This window comes from Podarcis raffonei, chromosome 1 (genome assembly GCF_027172205.1).
Source record: "Podarcis raffonei isolate rPodRaf1 chromosome 1, rPodRaf1.pri, whole genome shotgun sequence".
In the NCBI taxonomy this organism is placed as follows: Eukaryota; Metazoa; Chordata; class Lepidosauria; order Squamata; family Lacertidae; genus Podarcis; species Podarcis raffonei.
The window spans coordinates 90,614,101-90,633,986 of record NC_070602.1 but is presented as its reverse complement, the minus strand read 5'-3'; the positions used below and the strand labels follow the sequence as shown (position 1 = coordinate 90,633,986).

General features: G+C 40.6%; 1 protein-coding gene across 36 annotated transcripts in view; it reads left to right on the top strand.

The window, feature by feature from the left end:
• CLASP1 (cytoplasmic linker associated protein 1) overlaps window positions 1-19,886 on the top strand; it is a 161,712-nt gene that overhangs the window by 90,536 nt on the left and 51,290 nt on the right. For 9 of the 36 annotated variants that reach the window (XM_053403308.1, XM_053403269.1, XM_053403378.1 and 6 more), the window contains 8 exons: window positions 38-87; window positions 1,621-1,674; window positions 2,723-2,890; window positions 5,934-5,957; window positions 8,327-8,434; window positions 10,095-10,121; window positions 11,695-11,862; window positions 15,202-15,309. In XM_053403308.1, coding sequence (XP_053259283.1) covers window positions 38-87; window positions 1,621-1,674; window positions 2,723-2,890; window positions 5,934-5,957; window positions 8,327-8,434; window positions 10,095-10,121; window positions 11,695-11,862; window positions 15,202-15,309 — 707 coding nt within the window. The remainder of the gene's footprint in view (window positions 1-37; window positions 88-1,620; window positions 1,675-2,722; window positions 2,891-5,933; window positions 5,958-8,326; window positions 8,435-10,094; window positions 10,122-11,694; window positions 11,863-15,201; window positions 15,310-19,886) is intronic. The other 27 variants (XM_053403350.1, XM_053403316.1, XM_053403478.1 and 24 more) reach the window with 14 other exon arrangements.

Below are 19,886 nucleotides of genomic sequence, written 5' to 3'. Positions count from 1 at the left end.
ACCTGTTTCTAAATCCATTCTTTCTCCTCCTTTTTAGTCGTCCGCTGTCTGCCAAAAGAAGTCCAACTGGAAGCACTACATCGCGAGGTGAAAATTGAGGGGACTGGGTCTAAAGTGGGAGTGGGAATGGGGCGGTATGGGAAAGGTGAAGCACCACCTTCCCTGCAAATGCTCCTCGTGTCAAGCTGACAAGAAACAATTCTGTTCAGTGACCCTTGTCAGGCACTGCTAGACAGAATAGGTAGTATTAGCTCAATTCAATATGGGAGCAGCTGCTCAGAAATGTTGCTACCTTTCATGAAGCAGTCTCGAAGTGGGAAAACATTTTTGGATAAATGGCAACAGAACTCTGAGAGCAGATTAGTCTCAAGATTTGTTCTGCAGGAGTAAATTCTCACTTAATAACTTTGAAGCAACACTTGGCAAAATGTTTGAATTATGTTCATCCGTGAAGGCATTTTGAGCCAGACATTGTTTTGATAAAGATCATTCTTTATTAAGCTCCTTAAAATCAGTTGGGATGTCTTCGTTAGATTGGCCTTAGTGCAACTTATGACAGACAGCAACAAATCACTAATATACGAGAATTTATGACAGGCATGATACATTTTGCATTAATTTCTAAGTCATCCTTTACGAACCTAGTGCTCTCCAGATATTTTGGTTACAACCCCTCTCGGCCTAGCCAATGTGCCCATTAGTCAGGGATGATGAGAGTCATAGACCAAAACATCTGGGGGCCACTAGGTTGGCAAAGGCTGATCTAGACAAATCTTTGGATTCCATATTCCGCAAGTATTAAGGGATGCCAGCAACCAGGCTCCTAGGGACACTGTGAATACAGAGAGTAATTCTCCATTGGTTTCTGATGCAACTCACAATACTTCATGTCTGCCATCCCGTCCACAAAACTGGTTTCTTTTGAGAATGGAAGAGCTTGAAGTCTTCATTCTAACTTTTCCTAGCTTCATAAACAAATGTCTTATTCAGGTGCTCAGAACTGCAGATGAATGAATGAAAAACTTTTAGACAGAATTATTACAATTGCCAGAGTTTTCCATGGTTTCTTCATTTTATTTTGAATGTGTTGTAGATTGGGCAGTACAGGACGTGCACTACAGTACGCACAGTAAATATAATAACATCATTAGATATAGTAAGCGATTAAGTTTATTTATACCACTCGTCATAAGAAAACTGCAATCATTTGCAAGCAAAATATTTTTTTTAAAAATGCAACGGCTGACACCCACCACATTCTTCTAAAAACGTTTTAATCATGTATTGTCATTGCAACAAAAGCAAATGAGACCACCTTTTTATTTATATGCCTGTTTCTGTTGGCCAAGAGAAATTCACTCATCTTGTTGTTGCAATTTTGGTAAGATTTTTGAACTACATCCTTAAAAATAGGGCCTGCCAACAAATAGGGAGATGAATCCTTAACTATATCTTCCCCTCAAATACACTGCCTCAAACTGAATTGAGTATTCCTGTAGCAGCCATCCAGAACGGCAAAGGGTATCTGCAGAAGCCTTACTCTTTTAGTAATAATAAGCTGTAGTAGCAATCTAATAGATAGGTAGCATTAACTTACTCCGTCAAATTTTCTTCTCACAGAAGCTACATCAGAGCAGCAGTATGATTTAGTTCAGAATAAAGATTTGAGTGGAGGTAGGAAAACCTATATTTTAAACAGAACAGAGTCTGGATGGTTCATGTAACTGAGAAACCAAGGTCCACCAATCTAGACCAGCCTTCCCCAACTTGTGGCCCTCTGGATGTTGTTCGACTACAGCCCTCATCACCGCTGATCCCTGACTGGGGCTTATGGGATCTGTAGTCCAAAACAATGGCCACCATTTCAGGGAAGGCTATATTAGAGCCTTAGATTTTTGATGAGTTTCTGGTTAACGCACATATGGTCTGGGTTGGAAGGACCTCCGTAGCTGAGATTACATACAGAATAGTTAACACAACACCAGCAAAAGAGTACCTGATTGGTCCTTGAAAGGGCCATAATCATTTTGCTGTTTCTCTGAGGGAGATCTTTATTTTGCCAAATAGGAAGGGAGAGGAGGAAGCTGGATAAAGAGCACAAATATGTTTTCTTTAATTTGGTATGACGCATTAATTTAAAAGATGTAGAAAGTTTGATTTTAACACAGTTTATTTGTTAAATAAGAAGACTTCTTGTAATAGCAACCACAAGAATTACAGTGTTGTTATGCCTCTCTCAGTCCGTAGTTTTTTGTTTTGTTTTTAAGAGGGTGAATTTTGGAATTTTATTGCTGAATTTCTGTAAGTTATTGTATGTTTTCATTTCATGTATTCTATTGCTGTGTGTCAGCAAGAGAACAACATAAAATTTACTTAGCAGAGACAGAACAAAACAATTTTCAGCTGAACTTAAAACCAAGCTGAAAAAGAGAAAGCATGAGGCTTATTTAAAACCACATTAGAATAGTGAAGGCATAGAGTTTTATTTCGAAGCGAAGGTTCATATAGTACTTTTCCATTTAATGGGGGAAAAAATCCTTAGGATAAAACTTACTGAAGCATTTTTGTGCCTGAAATCATTCTTTGGGCGTAGGGAAAAGTCTTCAGTCTTAGCACCCCCATTCCTCCTGGCAGGAATGAAAAGACTTGTGCTAAACTGCTCTCCTTGAGTATCCTTACCTTTAACAGTGCGTATCTCTCTTCCCACCCACCTCCTCAAAAGCTTCTACAGTGAGTGCAAAATCTGTGTCTGCATCAGGGTCCCTCCAACGTTCTCGCAGTGACATTGACGTGAATGCAGCAGCCAGTGCCAAATCTAAAGTCACTTCTGGATCAGATGCCCCCTTCAGCTCAGCAGCGGCCTTGCCCCCGGGTTCATACGCATCTCTAGGTAAGCTTATTTGCTTTCCCATAAAGGAGATGAGTGATTTATGTAAGGATTTAGTAGAATAAATGTATGCGTTTCTTAGGGAGTTCCAGCCTTACAGAGAAATACTTTGGAAAACGGTATATACTGCCCCATGGGGAATAAACTCGTGGATTGTTTACAGAAGCGTTAGCTAAATGAAATAGGTTTGGCATCTACGGCACCTGAGCTGTTTATGGAGTGGTGGCGGTTTTTTTGACATGATGGCTGTCACTTTCTTCGGCAAGGCTTCTGTGAATTCTGTGAGCCAGACAACTCAGACTGTGCAGCATGAGGAACAAATGTTATTCTCTGGAAAGAATGCAGTAGCTGCAATCTAGGGAAAGTGGCCCTATTGGGTTGCATTCCACTAAGTCATACTCAGAGTAATCCCATTTTCATCAGTGTATAGGACTAACTTCAAATCCATTGATTTCAGTAGGTGTGCGATGGGTATGATGTTGCAGAATACAACCTTTTCTAATCTCTAATATACATTTGTTAGGATTCAGTGCAGATCAGGGGAAATCGCCTCCTTTTTTCTTGTAAAGATTAGGTTATTACAGCTTAGTGTGACGAAAACCTTGTTTAAAGGAGGATCAATATAGGTGAGTATGTGGCAAGTCGTGCCAAGATAAAGCAGCCACTAAGTTCCACCAGTGTAAAAATTTGGAGTAGCTGCTAAATTTTGCCTAACATTCTGGGGGAGCAAAATTAAAACAAACAAATATGACCTGTGAATGTTAAAGGCTGTAGGAAGCATATTTCCGGCATGAAACAGACTAATTTTTCTCCAGATAATACCCTGCATGACTCTATGCTTTAAGTGATCTTAGCATAACTAGGTATTATTATTACCTTTGTATCCCACTTTTCGTCCAAGGAGCTCAGGGTGGTGTACATATATACTCTCACAGCAGCCCTGTGAGATAGGCTAGGCTGAGACTGGTGACTCGCCCAAGGCCACACAGTAAACTTTGTGTCTGAGTAGGCAGCGGGGATTCGAACACTGGTCTCCCAGGTTCCTTGTCCAGCACTCTACCCACAACACCACGCTGGCTTCTATGTGTCCTCCTGTGTTCTTGATTGGTTTGCATGTTGCATTCTTCAAGCAGAAATCTTGTCAGCATGAGTCAATAGTGCCACCACAGAATCTCTTGTCAACTTTTGTGGGTATATTTGTTTATTCAGTTACTGCTTTTCCTGCACCTAATCTTACAATAACCCCAATCTTTTTTAAAAAATTTCTTCAGTTTAAATTGCAGACTACTTTCATTGACCTTAGCAGGATGTTCCTTTCAATTGGTTTAGTCTGTACTGCACTCAATGGGGGCAGCATTCTTCTGATAGTACTTAAATCTGTGACTAATTTTATTTGGCAGCATCCAAGTAGTTACGACACCTACGACACATGGGGCTACCTTTGAAGGTGACCCGGAAACTACAACTAATCCAGACCTACATTGGCTCCCAGTACGTTTCCGAGCACAATTCAAAGTGTTGGTGCTGACCTTTAAAGCCCTAAACGGCCTTGGTCCAGTATATCTGAAGGTGCGTCTCCACCCCCATCATTCTACCTGGACACTGAGGTCCAGCGCTGAGGGCCTTCTGGCGGTTCCCTCACTGGGAGAAGCCAAGTTACAGGGAACCAGGTAGAGGGCCTTCTCGGTAGTGGCGCCCTCCCTGTGGAACGCCCTCCCACCAGATGTCAAAGAGAACAACAACTACCAGACTTTTAGAAGACATCTGAAGGCAGCCCTGTTTAGGGAAGCTTTTAATGTTTGATGTATTACAGTATTTTAATATTTTTTTGGAAGCCGCCCAGAGTGGCTGGGGAAGCCCGGCCAGATGGGCGGGGTATAAATAATAAATTATTAGTATTAGTATTAGTATTAGTATTAGTATTAGTATTATTATAGAGTGCACATCACCTTACCATGGTCAGTTTCTGCAGAAGGGCTCTCTAATGACCAAGTATGCAATGCCTGCATTTCCACAAGCACCTTTTTATTTAAGAAGAACTTGTGGGCCCAGTATTAGAGAAACACAGAAGCAAAGACAAGTGGTTCACAAACAAACTAGTGCTGTATTACTTCTGCTGGTTTAGAAAATTACATTTTGACATTGTCCCTTCCTCAGCAATATGCTAATTGTATTTCTTCAGTATTAAAAAAGAGTAGAGCACACACTCTAGTGAAAAGACATCAAGCTTCTCTTTCTTCCCTTCTATACTTAGTGTATGGGCAGGCAGTTTCGGAGGCAGTTTCCTTAAGAGCCATTCACACAACCAGCAGCCTTTGCAAGATTGCTCATATGCTCACTTGTGTTAATGAACCATAATGGGTGAGATCCAATGCATGTCTTCCCCCACAGCCCACCTCCTTCCTCCCCAAATCTGCTACGGAAGGAGGAGAAAATAAAACAGAAGTCCTATTGTGCAATCAGGTTTCTGTTGTGCAAACGGGAGCGTTGGAAATAATACTGGATGTCACCAATTAAATGTGCTGAAAGCATTATGGGGTTATTTGTCAGCAGGTGGAGCTATTGTCATAACGATCTCTGCTGTAAGAAGCAGTCTGGTTAAACAAATGACCGAATTTTGTTTGTTTGTGTGTTCATGGTACTTTTATACTCTGGTAGTATAGGCCTTTCTAACAGGTTTACATGAAGTTTTAAAACAATCTTATCAACCGTGCAACACACTTCAAAGCCAAGTGGCAGAACAGGAAGCCTGATGAAATTGAAAAGGGGGGGGGGGAATCAAAAGAAAGACAACCCAAGTGAGGACTAGGAAATGTCATAAATATCTGGGGGTGGTAGCAGCCTTGTGCGGTTACCCATGTATGTATTACGATAATTCCGGCTTCAGGTGCACAGATGTTGCATTTCTGTTTAACTAACATTATTCATTTAATTCAACTGAAAGTTATACCTTGTTTTTGTAGCTAACTACACACTGCCCACTTCTGCTGAATATTACTAACTTTCCCTGTTATCCCTCTCATTTTTTTTCTAAATTTGCTTAAAGATGGTACTACCAGTAAACCTGAGGGTAAGCAGTCTCTGTGTAACTGAGGTCTGTCTCTGGCTCTTACACCAGTTCTCTGTTATCACCCAAGTGGTCCCTGATTTTCATCTGTGTTCACTGGTGCCTTTGCATGACCTCTTGCATGGTGTTCTCCTCTTACTCATGCTGCTGCTGCTGAGTACCCTTCACCTTGTCTCTCAGCTCACCCTTGTCATTAGGCATAATACTTAGTGGAACATTTTGTTTCTGAGTAGTTCTGTGAACCTAGCCTAACGTGTTGGACACTTCATGAATATCACCGCCAACTGAGGGTTTACCTGGTTTTTGTAACTGGAAATGTTGGGCTCTTTCGTTTCCGTAGAAAAAGCTTGCTTAAAAAAAAAGAAAGAAAAGGGCATAAAAAGGTTATTCTGGTTCTTTGCCCAGTGGCCTTTCTAGGCCTCTGCTTTATTTATTAATTGTGTAGAACTAGTATCATTTTAATGGCTAATAGTTTGTTTCATTGTACAGTTCCTGGCAACCTTGAAATTTATTAACTATGACTGCTTTACCTGTTACTTGATTTTCTTAATGCTTTTACATATTTTATATGTTTTTAATTGTTTCTAAATTTGTTACGTATGTTTTTATTTTATTTTTAACAGTACAAATATTATGGGATTGTTTTAAATAGTGTTGTTTTCTATTTACCTTTTCATGGTGTTGGAAATAGTTTCGTTATTGTGAAAGGTGTGCTTTCTGAAATAGCACTGGAATAGAAAGGTAGAAGAAACAGCATGTTTGTAGTAGAGAGAAAGGGGATTCCCTTGGGAAATACAACGTTTTATTCGTTTTAAAAAATCTATCATATAATAGCCAAAGCCAGACTGAGCATTTGCACTGAATTTGGTTATTTTTAGATTAACCTGTAGCTTAAAGAGAAGATAGTAGATGCAATTACCTTGTGAGGTAGGACAGGCTAAGACTTTTAGAAGACATTTGAGGGCAGCCATGTATTGGGAAGTTTTTAATATTTGATATTTTACTACGTTTTTATATATGCTGTAAGCTGCCCAGAGCGGCTGGGGAAACCCAGCCAGATGGAGGTGGGGTGTAAATAATAATAATAATAATAATAATAATAATAATAATAATAATAATAATAATTATTATTATTATTATTATTATTAGGAGGAGTAATCATGGAGTAGCCAATCTGGTGCCCTCCAGACTACAATTCCTGCCAATTGGCTCTAGTGGCTAAGGGGGAGTAGGAGTCCAACAAAATCAAATGGTCCAGTGGTGCTGGTGGGTTGGGCTCTGATGGGATGCAGCCTATGAAGGAATGGTACATCTGTTGGTGTCATCTTCTGTTAATTCACACTTCCAGGGCAGCTGAAGCAGTTATGCTGATAGTTGAAACAGCTTTTTCTTGCTAGTGAAGGGGAGGAGGAATAATGATAAAGTTGTAAAGTTTAGTATGGTACATTGCTGCTGCTTTCCTTGTAATATCATAGGAACTTTGGAAGCTTCCTTAATACTGAGCCAGACCATTGGTTCACCTAACTTAGTATTGTCTGCAGCTTTCCCTGGCTTCAGACGTGGGGCATTCCTGTAGATGTTGGGGACTGGGAGCTTCTCTGTGAAAAGTAGATGCTCTACCACTGAGGTAGAGTCCTTCAGGATTTGTCAGAAAAAATTGGATCATCGCGCTTTGTGCTTACTGATTCTACTGGCCATAACTGGGCTGCAAGGATGTTTGCTAGAGCATTCTTGAGAAGTTGTTCTGCTAGAACATTCTGGAGACACACAGGGACTTATTCTTCCTATCTGTAAAGCAGGAATAATATTGCCTAGTCTTATTCAATAATAATTTTGAAGATCAGCCATTAACACCCAGAACCTCTTTATCTCCAGTTCTCTCCCCTAATTTAGGAATAAACTTTGTTGTTTTCCTTTTTCTTGTGACATTTTGATGCAAATTGTTTCGGGTGTTGTATTATGTACACTGTTAAATGCAAAGGGTTGTACCCAACATTATATGTGTGTAAGCAGAACAGGCTTCCACTTGCACAACAGAACTTTACTATCCTCTCCTCCCCACTGGAGCCCTCTGTGCACCATCAAAATCATCTCCAGAGGATTGTAAAAGTCTCTAGGGCAGATTTTGCGGGCTGTGGGAAGAGGAGAGAGGTGAAGTCCCATTGGGTTGACTTCATTTCTGGTTTTGATATTGCGATTTTAACCATATTTCTAACACTAGTAAAATGGGATGCATTTTCATTTTAGTACAAGTATTATGATTATGATAGATTTGTTCATCCCAATTTGAATGTGTTGGTGAGAGGATAAGATATTTAAAGCACAATCACTTGGATTAATTAACTGCTGCTTCTTTCCCCCCTTTTCCCTAGGTCGGATCCGCACAAGGAGGCAAAGCTCTGGAAGTACCACCAGTATTACCTCATCACCTGCTGACACTCGAGGCCGCAGCCGGGCTAAAGTAGTTTCACAGTCCCAGCGTAAGAAGCCATTTAGCTTTGTCTTGTTGAGGAGGCTTTATATTTTTCCAGCTCATTTTCATTGCCTGTCCTCGAAGAAAGCACATATTCCATTCACTCCAATCAGTTTCGTTCAGTAGATATCATTTGTGTGGAACAGCCTTATCCAAGGCTAGGACTCCAATTCATTATAAAATGGTACACAGATATAGAAATATCAGGATATTTGAGGGCTCTAGGTAATGGTTAGCATCCCTGTGTACATTCCCATCCTCTTTCATTATGATCACGTGCGTTTATCTCCTAATATGCTGCTTGAATTGTTCACTTGTGTTTCACACATTCATGAACTCCTTTGTGCTAAGCATGGAAGAATACTCCTTCATTAGAAGTTGCTTCTAATCTGTGGTGTCTGCCTGTTTTACTTGTAAAGGGCTTTCCTACTCTTTTTACCCCAGAGGAGGTCCACTAAATCAGGCCCTATCCATCTCTCTGGGATGTCTTGTGCAATCCAGCATCATGGGAGCATGTCTTTCGGAGAGTAGGAAGGTGGGACTTTGGCTGGATTGGTTGAGTGCTGACACTGTGCAGAAAGGTCTGCATCTGTGATGACTGCTGAAGAAAATAAAATGGATTCCCGTATGTCATAAATAATAGCTGGCTCTCTGATCCTTTGTTACTGTACTGTATGATCTGTGATTACTGATCAGTTAAGGGGAAGAGCATATGATACTTGCTAATTTGCATCTTGTTAGTCACTCCGATTCCTGATCACCTGGGGCATCTCTCAATTAAGCTGATATGCTGGGTGTGTGAAAATAATTCTAAAGAAGGGATAATGTAGAATGTGTAAAATAGTGATTAGGTGCTTAATGTAGTGTATTTGCATAAAGAGAAAAATGATATTACCAGTAGCATATTCACAAGTTTTTTGTGTTGCATGGTATGAGCATTCCCACTGACCCTGACAGAATGCCAGTTCTCCTGATGTTGTGTTTTTTACATTGATTGTTAGAGCCCTAATCTTTGAATCTTGCAGTTCTTTCATTGGGGGCTTGGCAGGCCAGTCTTACTATCCTGCTTGTGAAAGTTGCAATCCCATTATAAGGGATTGCTAGTGAGCAATATAGCTATTAGGGCTGCTCTTGGTTTCTTGATCATTTTTGTTTTCTTACTGGTATTCTAAATCCTTAACAAAATCAATACATTATTAAGGGGACAAAGCATTTGGTGTGTGTGTGATGAAGAAGCTGGCTTTGGGGTGATTGATGTGCATGTTGGATCATTACTCATGGACCCACTAGTTATCCCAGTGCAGACATGCTAGTAATTTGTCTGTGACCAGAAACAGCTTTGCATGTCCTGCTACACTGCATCTAATTGCTGTGCAAGGCCAGCTCATGATACCACTGATGAAGGCTCTGTGCTGGCACTACATTTCTTTTTTGCTTGACCCCCAAGTGGTCATTTGCCAGCTCATAAGTTCAGGTAATAGGTGTCTCTGTGGCCATGCTGGTAAGAAAGGCCCTGCTGTGTAATATACTGCATGGTGCAAGCAGTGATGTGTCTGTCAAAAAGCAACTGATGTTGTGTGCAACTAGCAATGCTTCTTGAACTTTGTATTGTCTCGCTTTCTCTAATTCACTCTCTGCCTGTCCTTTGGTCTGCTCTCATAATCCAGGATCCAGATCAGCTAACCCTGCTGGTGGTAAGGAACCCCTTCTTTGTTTTTTCACTCCTGTTTCCATGTCTGTGCTGTCTTTCACACTACTGTTTTTAACTATTTTAATATTCAGGATACTTGCCCCTCTTTAATCCCCCCAGTACCCATGAAATTAGACTTGGACTGCTTTTGGTATACACATTAGGTACTTAGAATACCTTTGAATATATAAAGACATGTCATATTTCAGCTGCTAGGTGTTCTTTTTTTATCCATCAGCATAATTTAGGCTGTAATCCTAACCCCACTACCTGGGAGTAAACCCTGCTTAATTCAGTAGGACTTTCTTCTGACACAGCTCTGATTGGGCAGCTTAGTCTTGCTGATGCGTGTGAGATTAAGTTCGGTGTAAATTGGAAGGAAGATTTGGCATTTTTGTCTTGTACAGTACAGTAGACTATAGAGTGAAGATAAGGTGCAGAGACCCGTATAATCAAGAGCCCAAATCTTCTGAATGTACCTACAAATCAGGAATGTTGTTTTCTATATGGTCTCCAGGTAGTTTGGCATGAATTAGCAGAACAATCTTATGCATGTTTACTCAGAAGTAGGCTCCACTATGTTCAATGGGGCTTGCTCCCTTTTAAGTGTGCTTTAGGGCTTCTGCTAAAAAGACCACGGGGGTTTTGGTCACCTCTTCAAATGTTCAAATGGAAAACAGAATGCTTTGCGAACAACCATGAATGACTCTTTGCTGGATAGAGGAGGTTTAGAAGTTCTTAAAATAATAAAAATGAAATGTTTGCTGCTTGTTCAGACAACAGAAGCAGCAGCACTGGTTTAAATTGTAGTTCCTAGGTTGGGAAAAACATTCTTAATTGTAGGTTCAATTAAACAAGTATGCAAGATGCCTCAAGATGTATAGAACCTACTTACTAGTAGCACGGCATTTAAAGATAAATTCACGATCAAAGGATCTTGCATCTAGTATGGTGAGTTCAGTTGGATTTTATTTTTTTAACAGGAGCCCACTTCCCAGCATTGCAAAGTGCTTTTGAAACTGAAGGGACTTTTAAAAGTAGGTTGTGTGGTAACACAAGGCAATCTGAAAGAGTTTTTAGAAGTTTGTTGTTTTTTTTAAATTCCACTGGGCTGCTACAAGTCCCTTGTGTGAGCTGAGCAGTTCTTTGGATCCCTTTCTGCCTTCATAAAACCATATTTCCTGGTTGGACATCAAGGGAAATTGTGGTTTAAGAAATGAGGAGGTATCCTCTAGTCTGCAGCCTGAGTGTATGAGAGTAGAAAAGAATGGGGGAGGTGGAAACAGGGGGCCCTTGAGCTTTCTTTCATGCACAAACTGTGGTTTGTAGGAGTGCCTCATTATGTGTGAACTGGGTATTTGTTTAAGAAAGGTACTTCCTCTCAATCCATCATAATTTTTGAAATGCGTAATTCAGAAGTGATCAGACATGTTTATTAACAAATGGGTGGCTTCTGGGTTTACTTTGCTGCTTTAATTTTGTTTTTGATATATTTTTTAATTAAATGGAACCAGGCAGATTTAGTCATTTTGAGATAAGCTGAATATTTTTGTTTTATATCTGTGGTTCCTGTCTAGCTGGCAGTAGATCCAGTTCCCCTGGCAAGCTCTTGGGAAGCGCATACGGTGGACTGAGCAGTGGAACAACCAGAGGACACCCAGCGCCATCCCCTGCTGAAAAACGCAGCAAGGTCCCTCGAAGCCAGGGCTGCAGCCGAGAGACCAGTCCAAACAGGATAGGTCTAGGTAAGATTTGGATTCGGTGCAGAACAAAGAGACTGAAGAAGCACGGCATGGTACTTGGTATTACCACAATAACATGGTGGCTATGATGGCCTTATTTAAATGCGCACCCTAAGAACTTTATTAGCGATTTGCATTCTTTCAGAGTCATGCTAACATGTCCACAAAGTTCTGTGACTCCAGAATGAGGAAAGAGGAATCTGTTGAGAGAGCACTTTGAAATGGCAAGGCCATCTTTTCCACTGAATCAGTAAAACTTCCACCTAATTCCACACTAGTAGAACTTTAGGTGAAGCCACCTTAGGTGGAGGTTGCCCAGGTTTAATCACAACATTAATCAGAAAATAATACTTGTTTTTTTAAAAAAACAACAACAACCAGTGGTTTACCTTCTGTTGCCACTCTCATGATTTAATTCCATCCTATCATTTCAAATGTACTGTCAAGAGCATTAAGACAGAATTTAGCTACTTCATAGTTCAAGTTGATGTTGGTGAATGCTAACATTTTCTTTCTCTACCTTCCCTTAGGAACAAAATATGTATAAATATATATCATGTTGTTGCCTCTGCTTGAAAATCGAACCTATTAGTGCACTGTTTACCATTCAAGTAACTTTTCAACTTATTCTGTAGCTTCCCCTCCCCACAAATGAACATATGTGGGACCATTGTGCACGTTCCATGGCTCAGTAAAAGCAGCTGTCCAGTTATCAGAGACATCTGATGTTCAAGCCAAGCTACCTGCTTTCAATATAAAAAATATGGTAGCCTTGGCAGGTTTTATTTTGAAGGTAGGAGTTCTGGTTAAATTACAATTCATCAGCATAGAATCCAGTCCTGCTGGCCAGAACTGCAATTGAGACCTCCAGATAAACTAGCAGAGTAGAACTGGAAACAGCGACTTTAAAGTCAATATCAGAATTCCAGGAGTAAACAGGCAAGAGTGGAATTGGGAAAGCAGGTGGGACTGGAGGGGGAGACACATACATGGTCAGAGCTCAAGATACAGGATAGAATGACAGCACAGAAGGCATACAAGATTTGAGCAGAGATTTCAACCAGATTTATGAGATCGCAAGTGGGGTGCGTGAGAAAGGGAATCAAAGCCTTAGTAGTAATGCGGGATGTGAGGTTACCTCTCTAGAAGAAATCTGGGGACAGGCTTTCTGGTTGTATGCACAGAGAAGGAAGTCAAAACGCAGACAAGGGAAACAAGATAAAGGGCATAGCTATTAAGAAAATGGCAGAGGACATCAATACCAAGCTGATAACCAGGGCAGTCAGCACAATGAGAAAACTGTAATTTTGTTGAGAATCAGTTGATCCAGGAGAACATTTTATGCAAGCAAACTCAATTCCCATGAACCCAAATTAAGACATCTGTTCAGAGCAGAATGAACTCCAGAGTAAGGTCTGAGACCTCTTTGGATACAGTGTCACTTTTGTTGTGGTGGTGAAAAATACATGCAATTGTTATTTTTGCTTATATATTACATTTTCATTTAAATACATGAAAAAATAGATTTATCTATAGGCTAGCAATGAAGCAGAACTTTAAAAAAAGGCATTTCAGTCCATCTTAAAATTTGGTCAGGTAGTGGCCTTATTTAAATGTCATCTGTGAAGAATTCAGTATATAGGCAGTTTGGATGATACCAGAAAGCTGAAAATGCATGCCTGTGAATACTCTAATAAGCCACGTCCTCTCTAAAGCCGTATGGATATTTACAGTGGCATTTAATCAGGTCACCCAGCATAGTGCAATCTATATAGAGTGCACCTCCCTGTGCATTTTTCTCCAGCTGTTCATTTTTGTCATGAATAGTTCACACTTGGTGGAATGCTTTCTGCTACTCAGGCACTCTTGTTTATCTATTTATGAACAGAATGGATTTTTTATAGATTTGCAGGTTCGTTTCTGCTTTCTCTTGCTGCATCATGAGAATCACATGCTACAAGCAGATCCCTATCCCTGATCATGGGTGCATCTAGGATGAAACTAATGAAGCTTAAGCTTCAGGGCTCCTAATCCCAGAGGGACCCCAGAAGCAGCTATAGTCCACGTTGCTTTAAAAAAGTTAATCATGCATGTATATAACATTTCCCTCCCATAACTCGAAAACTATAAGGTGTAGGAAATTTTTTGTTCACACCAGTGATTTTGATATGTGAGATATTTCAGCACATAAATTTTAATCAAAATCTGAGGCATAGAAGTTAATTTTTTTTAAAAATGTGGTGATCTGTCATAGAACAATCCCTAAGTTGAAGAAGATCATAGTGGTGACCTAGACCTCAACGCTGGTTCCAAAGGGCCCCACATAACAGTTCAAACCTCAGGGCAGCAAAAATGTAGGTCTGCCACTGTCCCTGTTTGGAATCTGGTTCAGTCAGACCTCACTTCAGTTCACAATTTTATGATTCAGCCTCAGTATTCAGATCATTGTTTCACTGAGCCGGTGGACTGATCCAGAGTTTGCAATAACAGGATGGGTTTGTGGAAGCAAATGATGCACCAGTTGTTTGGTTTTCATCTTCATTCCATATTCTTTATTCTCCAACTGAAGGGCTCTGTAGTGTCATACATGACACCTTTCAGTCTTGGTGGTCTCCAGGTGCTTATTTGTATTCTTCTCCAACAAATAACTGGATTTTGGTTGTGCTGTTGAATAGAAACCCAAAGGAATAGATTCCACTTCATGTTTGAGTAGGCATGCCGGATTTTGATGAGAAAAGAAGGGCAGAGAGGAGAGAGAATCTTGCAAGGGTGCCTGTAGCAATGCTAGCCGATCAGGGACATCGTCATAATAGCATATTTTGAGAAGGTTCTAGATAAGTGAATGTCCTGCTTACCTTCCTTTGACATTATTTGTCTATTACTATGACAAGTCTTTGTAAAAGACCTTTTTTTTCTTTTTGTAAAAGTGGCCTTTCTTTAGTGGTTCATGGCTAAATCCTTGTTGATCTGGTTATCCCTCTAAAAGCATATCTCTTTCCCACAATGTTTTTTTCAGCCTCAGCAGTTTGGCATGATCTCTGTATGTGCAAAAGTCTAACCCTCTCTTTTTCCAACTAAGATCTTCTGTCCCTTTACCACTTACACCAACCGGGATTGCCTGCCAGGCAGGCCTCTCAGGTGTGCTGATTTGCAACACAATAAAGCACCACTTGGCATGCATTGCGGTTGGTCTGTGGCCAGTCAGAGTTGGCTGCTGCTGCCCATGATTTTCCTTTTTTACTAATGTCAATAATGACCATAAATGTGACTTTCCTTTCTGAGCTTTGTGTCCTCATTAAACTTGTGTTCACCTTCTCTGAAACCCTCCCTGCTGCATGCTAGCACGGAGCAGCCGTATCCCCCGACCCAGCGTGAGTCAGGGGTGCAGCCGCGATACCAGCCGTGAGAGCAGCCGAGATACAAGCCCTGCTCGGGGCTTCCCTCCACTTGGTGAGTACCTGCAGGCGCTGGAGCTTCTAAGGGCCCTTCCTTCTCCTCCCCCTTTTTTGTGGCTTAGTCAAGACATCACTAGGTGGAATGAGCTTGTTTTACTCTCTCTCTTTTTTTTAATTGCAAAACAAAAAACAAAAAAAACCTTCCCAACACTCCCTGTTTCCGACCCTCACTTTTTTCTCTTCCCTTCTGCATGCTTAAATCCTGCTTTCCTTTAGTAGGAAGATCCTCCCGTCTAAAAATAATCATCATTTTGTTATAGTTTCCAAGTTCTTTTAACAGCATTTGAGCAACAATGGTTTTGACAAATCCAGCACTTCCGAAAGCAGCCAGCCTTCATCACTTCAGGGAAGAGTGATGCTGCCTCAAAGCATGAGCTGGTGGCATTTAGATCCAATGTAATATTGGCTTTCACGGGGTGGGGGGACTTAGAAAGTGTGTTCACATTTTCTTTCCCCCTCTTCCAATATGCACTCCATCCTGTGGCTTGCATGCATGCAATAACAAGATTGCTGTCGCAGGGTAACTCCATCCCCAGCTGTAATTGCAATTAAAATGCCCTGTATTTATAGGGCATAATGGATTCATCACAATTTCACAGAAGTTCCATGGTTTTGCTTTTAAAATTATGGTCCAACAACCCTAGTCCAAAGAAAAACCTGTGCTTCCAAATTAGTAGTGCAATGTCTTGGTTCTTCGTAATGAATGCTTTTTATTGTATTATTGGTTAATTAGTTGTGCGAGATATTCTGAAGGAAACTGAGCATCCTGAAGCCTTGAAAGGCATCAGTTGATTTTGTAGAAGTATTCAGTCTGAATATAAAATACCATTCCAGTATATTCTACAATGTATGGTACTTGTGACTTGCTTAAAGCAGACAGGTAGTTTGTGATCATGTACCAAGAACTGGGTGGTGTTCAGCTAAGTTTTATTCAGAGTAGACCAGTGTGTCGTAGAGCAGGCATATGCAACCTTCAGTCCTCCAGATGTTTTGGACTACAATTCCCATCATCCCTGACCACTGGTCCGGTTAGCTATGGATCATGGGAGTTGTAGGCCAAAACTTCTGGAGGGCAGAAGGTTGCCTATGCCTGTCATAGAGGTTGGAGTGCTGGACTAGGAACTTGGGAGACCAGGGTTCAAATCTCCACTCGGCCTCCATGAAGCTCACTGGGTGACCTTGAGCCAGTCACTGCCTCTCAGCCTGATCTACCTTTCAGGGTTGTTGTGGGGATTTAAAGGAGGAGGGGGAGAACCATGTACAGGCCACCTTGAGCTCCATGGAGAAAAAGGGTGGGATAGAAATGAACATGACTAAGTTAGGGCCATTGGTTTCAATGGGTCTACTCTGAGTAAGACATAATTGAGTACCACTCTCTGTGTTTTGCATTTTAGCACTATATACCCAACGCTCATTGAGATTTCATAGTGGAGGAAAGCAAATGTTATGGAATGTAACCCTGCTGTGTGTGGCACCTGTAGAGGCTGGTTTCTAACATTGCTGATGGGAAAAGGAGTCTTTAAACCATGAGCTTTCAGATCCACATCCAGAGCACAGCTGTAGGCCTCAGACACTGGTGACGATATCTTTTAGAGGTGTCCAAATGTGAGCAGTTTAGAACGATTCAGTCTGCCATCTTGATTCAAAATGGCATCCAATTGAATCCAAATTTAGTGGAAGGGAAAATGTTCTCCTCAATCTCATCAGCCATCATGCAAAAATTGGTTACTGTCCTGCTTCAGATCTAGTAGTCCTAAAAAAAGAAAGGTCTGGTCACAAACCAGAACGTAAGGATAACACAAGAAGCAAGGTCCAGAAGCAGTCCAAGGACAAAACACAGGAAGTCCAGTCAAGGCATGTCAAGGATGTTGTTCCAGTGCTTCCTTCTAGAAACTAGAAGCTTTAATGCATGAACCTTCATAGCCTTCAGGCACTCCAGCTCACTAGGGCTACACTTCTAGGCTCCAGAGCTCCCCTGGACTCAGTAGCAGCTCAGCTTCTGTTCAGGGGCCCTCTGTATCTTGTGAAGGGTGTTGGGATGCCTTGAACTCTGAAGGCCCCAGATCCATCCTGCTCCTCTGTAGTATTTGCTTTGGGAGGACCAGGTCCTTCTCTGAAGAGAATTCTTGCAGAAGGAGCCTGGCAGTTTTTGTATCTTCATATGTGTCCAAATCAGTGTTGTTTTGAAAGGTTCAGTCAATCCATGTTGATTCAAAATGGCATCTGGTGGTTTCCAAACATAGACCGAAACCCGCTTCAGGAACCATCATGCCAATTAAAAGGTCTGAAGGCTTAGAGAACTAATGGATGGACAGACAGACGTCACACAGCTTTCAAAAATATATAGTAGATAGAATGACAATATAACAAAAAACAAAAATTTCTTCTACTTGATAAGTGACTATTGCTGCCATAGGTGAATCAGAAAACCTTTCTACTCACTGTTGATAATTAAAATTTCTCTAGTTCGGTGATCTGTTACAGCTAAAACAAGGTTAGGAATTTGTGTGTTCAGGAACCATCCTCTCTTTTTTAACTAAGATTTATTAATATTAATCTGAATTCTGGAATGTTTCAGATAACTTTCTAAAGGATGATTAAGGAATGGCTTTAAAAAGGTCTGAGCAAAAACACAAACCCCGGTCTTCTTAGCCTCGTCTTGCCAATGTTTGAGAGTGTTTACCCATTGGGCTAGGAGAAGGGGGGCATTTGTTGCTGCATAGCCTGGCAATGATCAATGCAACATGTGGAGCACGGCATGGAAATACAGGGGAATCTCTATGCATTGCTTAAGCCTTTGGAAGACTCTTCTCTTTCCACTGTTGTTCTGTGACTCAGTTCTTGGGCTGCAAAGTTTGCAAACAGGCACAGAAAATATGAATTTAAAGGAGCAGTTGGGTTCTCTCTCTGTGTGTGTATGATATTGGAACCAAATATTTATGTTGTTTTCTCCAGTCATATACTATAACTAAAAACTAAAACCCAAAGAGGTCTTAGTGGCGCATGTGCATGTATCAAATGTACCATTTTAGAAACTTTTCAACTGTTAATGCAAAGCTGTATGCTTTTCTGACTGTCCAAGTATACAACCGGTTGTACATATTCCTAGCTTTTAACATATGCAAATTTATATTTTTTCTTCTAGTAAGGCAAGATAAGAAAAATACTGCTGTTAGTGATAATCTAAATCAAAATTCAATTTTAAGAGTTTAGTAGCATTTTATATAAAATGCAACTATAGACTTTGAAATAGATTTGCTAAATAATGTTAGTACTACCCTGGCTCATCTCCCGGTTTGCATATCACATTATATTAATAGTTTATTTGGGCAACACAGGAAGCCAGACTCTGACTTGTTCCGTATGCAGCATGGCGGCAGCAGAAGGCGGGGAAGAGAACTATGGGAACTTTTTAGCAACAATTTTTCATTTTTCATGTCACTTTTAATTTGTATACCACTCATCTGTATTACTATACACAATGAAGTTTAACAAGCTGAAGAACAACAAAATATACAAGATCACAGATCTTATAACAATCTATTCCAATGAAATAAGTCATAATCATTTTTTTATAACTGCTAGTTCACACACAGCCAGAGTTTGTTTTATACTACGTATAATATAATGTGACATGCAAAATGGGCCCACATATAGATATCTGAAACATCCAAGATGGGATCAAATGGAGAGCATATGAAATGAAGAAAAAAAATTAGCAGGGTTTATCTTTGCCATCTTACATCAACCACCAAATTCTCGGCTCTATTCTTCCTTAGACTCTTTTAGTTGTTAAAGTGAAGGGTGCTCTTTCAGATCCAAAACTGAGTTCAGAACTAGTGAAAGCATGAGCATGCATGCAGTACAATTGCAGATTGAGCAGCTGAATAAATAAGCGGTGAAAGTATTTAAATGACACTTTCCCCAGCCAAATCTGCTTCTTTCCACGGTATAATGTGTGACCTCTTTGATTTTTGTATTAATCAATACATCATTATGATACAAACTCTTCGTTGTCTTAGATCCAAAGGTAAGTATACTGTGACCAGACTGCTTAACTCTATTGGCACTTGTGAATGATTTAAATGACTATTTGTCAGTGCTGGTGCCTTTTACTTTTTGGGTGCTTGGATGTTTTCCAGCTACAAAACTGACCTCAGAACTCTATATTTAGTGTAAAGCCTGTAACTAACATTAATGATTCAAATCTCCTCTCAAATCCAGATTTGTTCTTTTCCGTACTGTAGCTGCATGTTGTCCAGACCATATGGTACCCTAATTAGACTCTCGACAGAGCACTTGCTTTAAATTCAGAAGTTCCCACGTTCAATGCTAATGGATTCTGGGTTAGCAGAACTGGGGAAATCGCTCTGCCTGGGGAATTGGAGAGATGCTACCCATAAGGGGGAGCCCGAATATGTCTATGGTAGCATCATATGTTCAGTTTTAATAGGTTACCTGCTTTGTGGTACTGGGGATATAATTTCTGCAGCAAATATATGTCATGAAAGTTATTTCCTTATGTTGTCTTTCCGCTCCTCTCCGGCGCTGTCGGTTTGTCCCTGAACTACA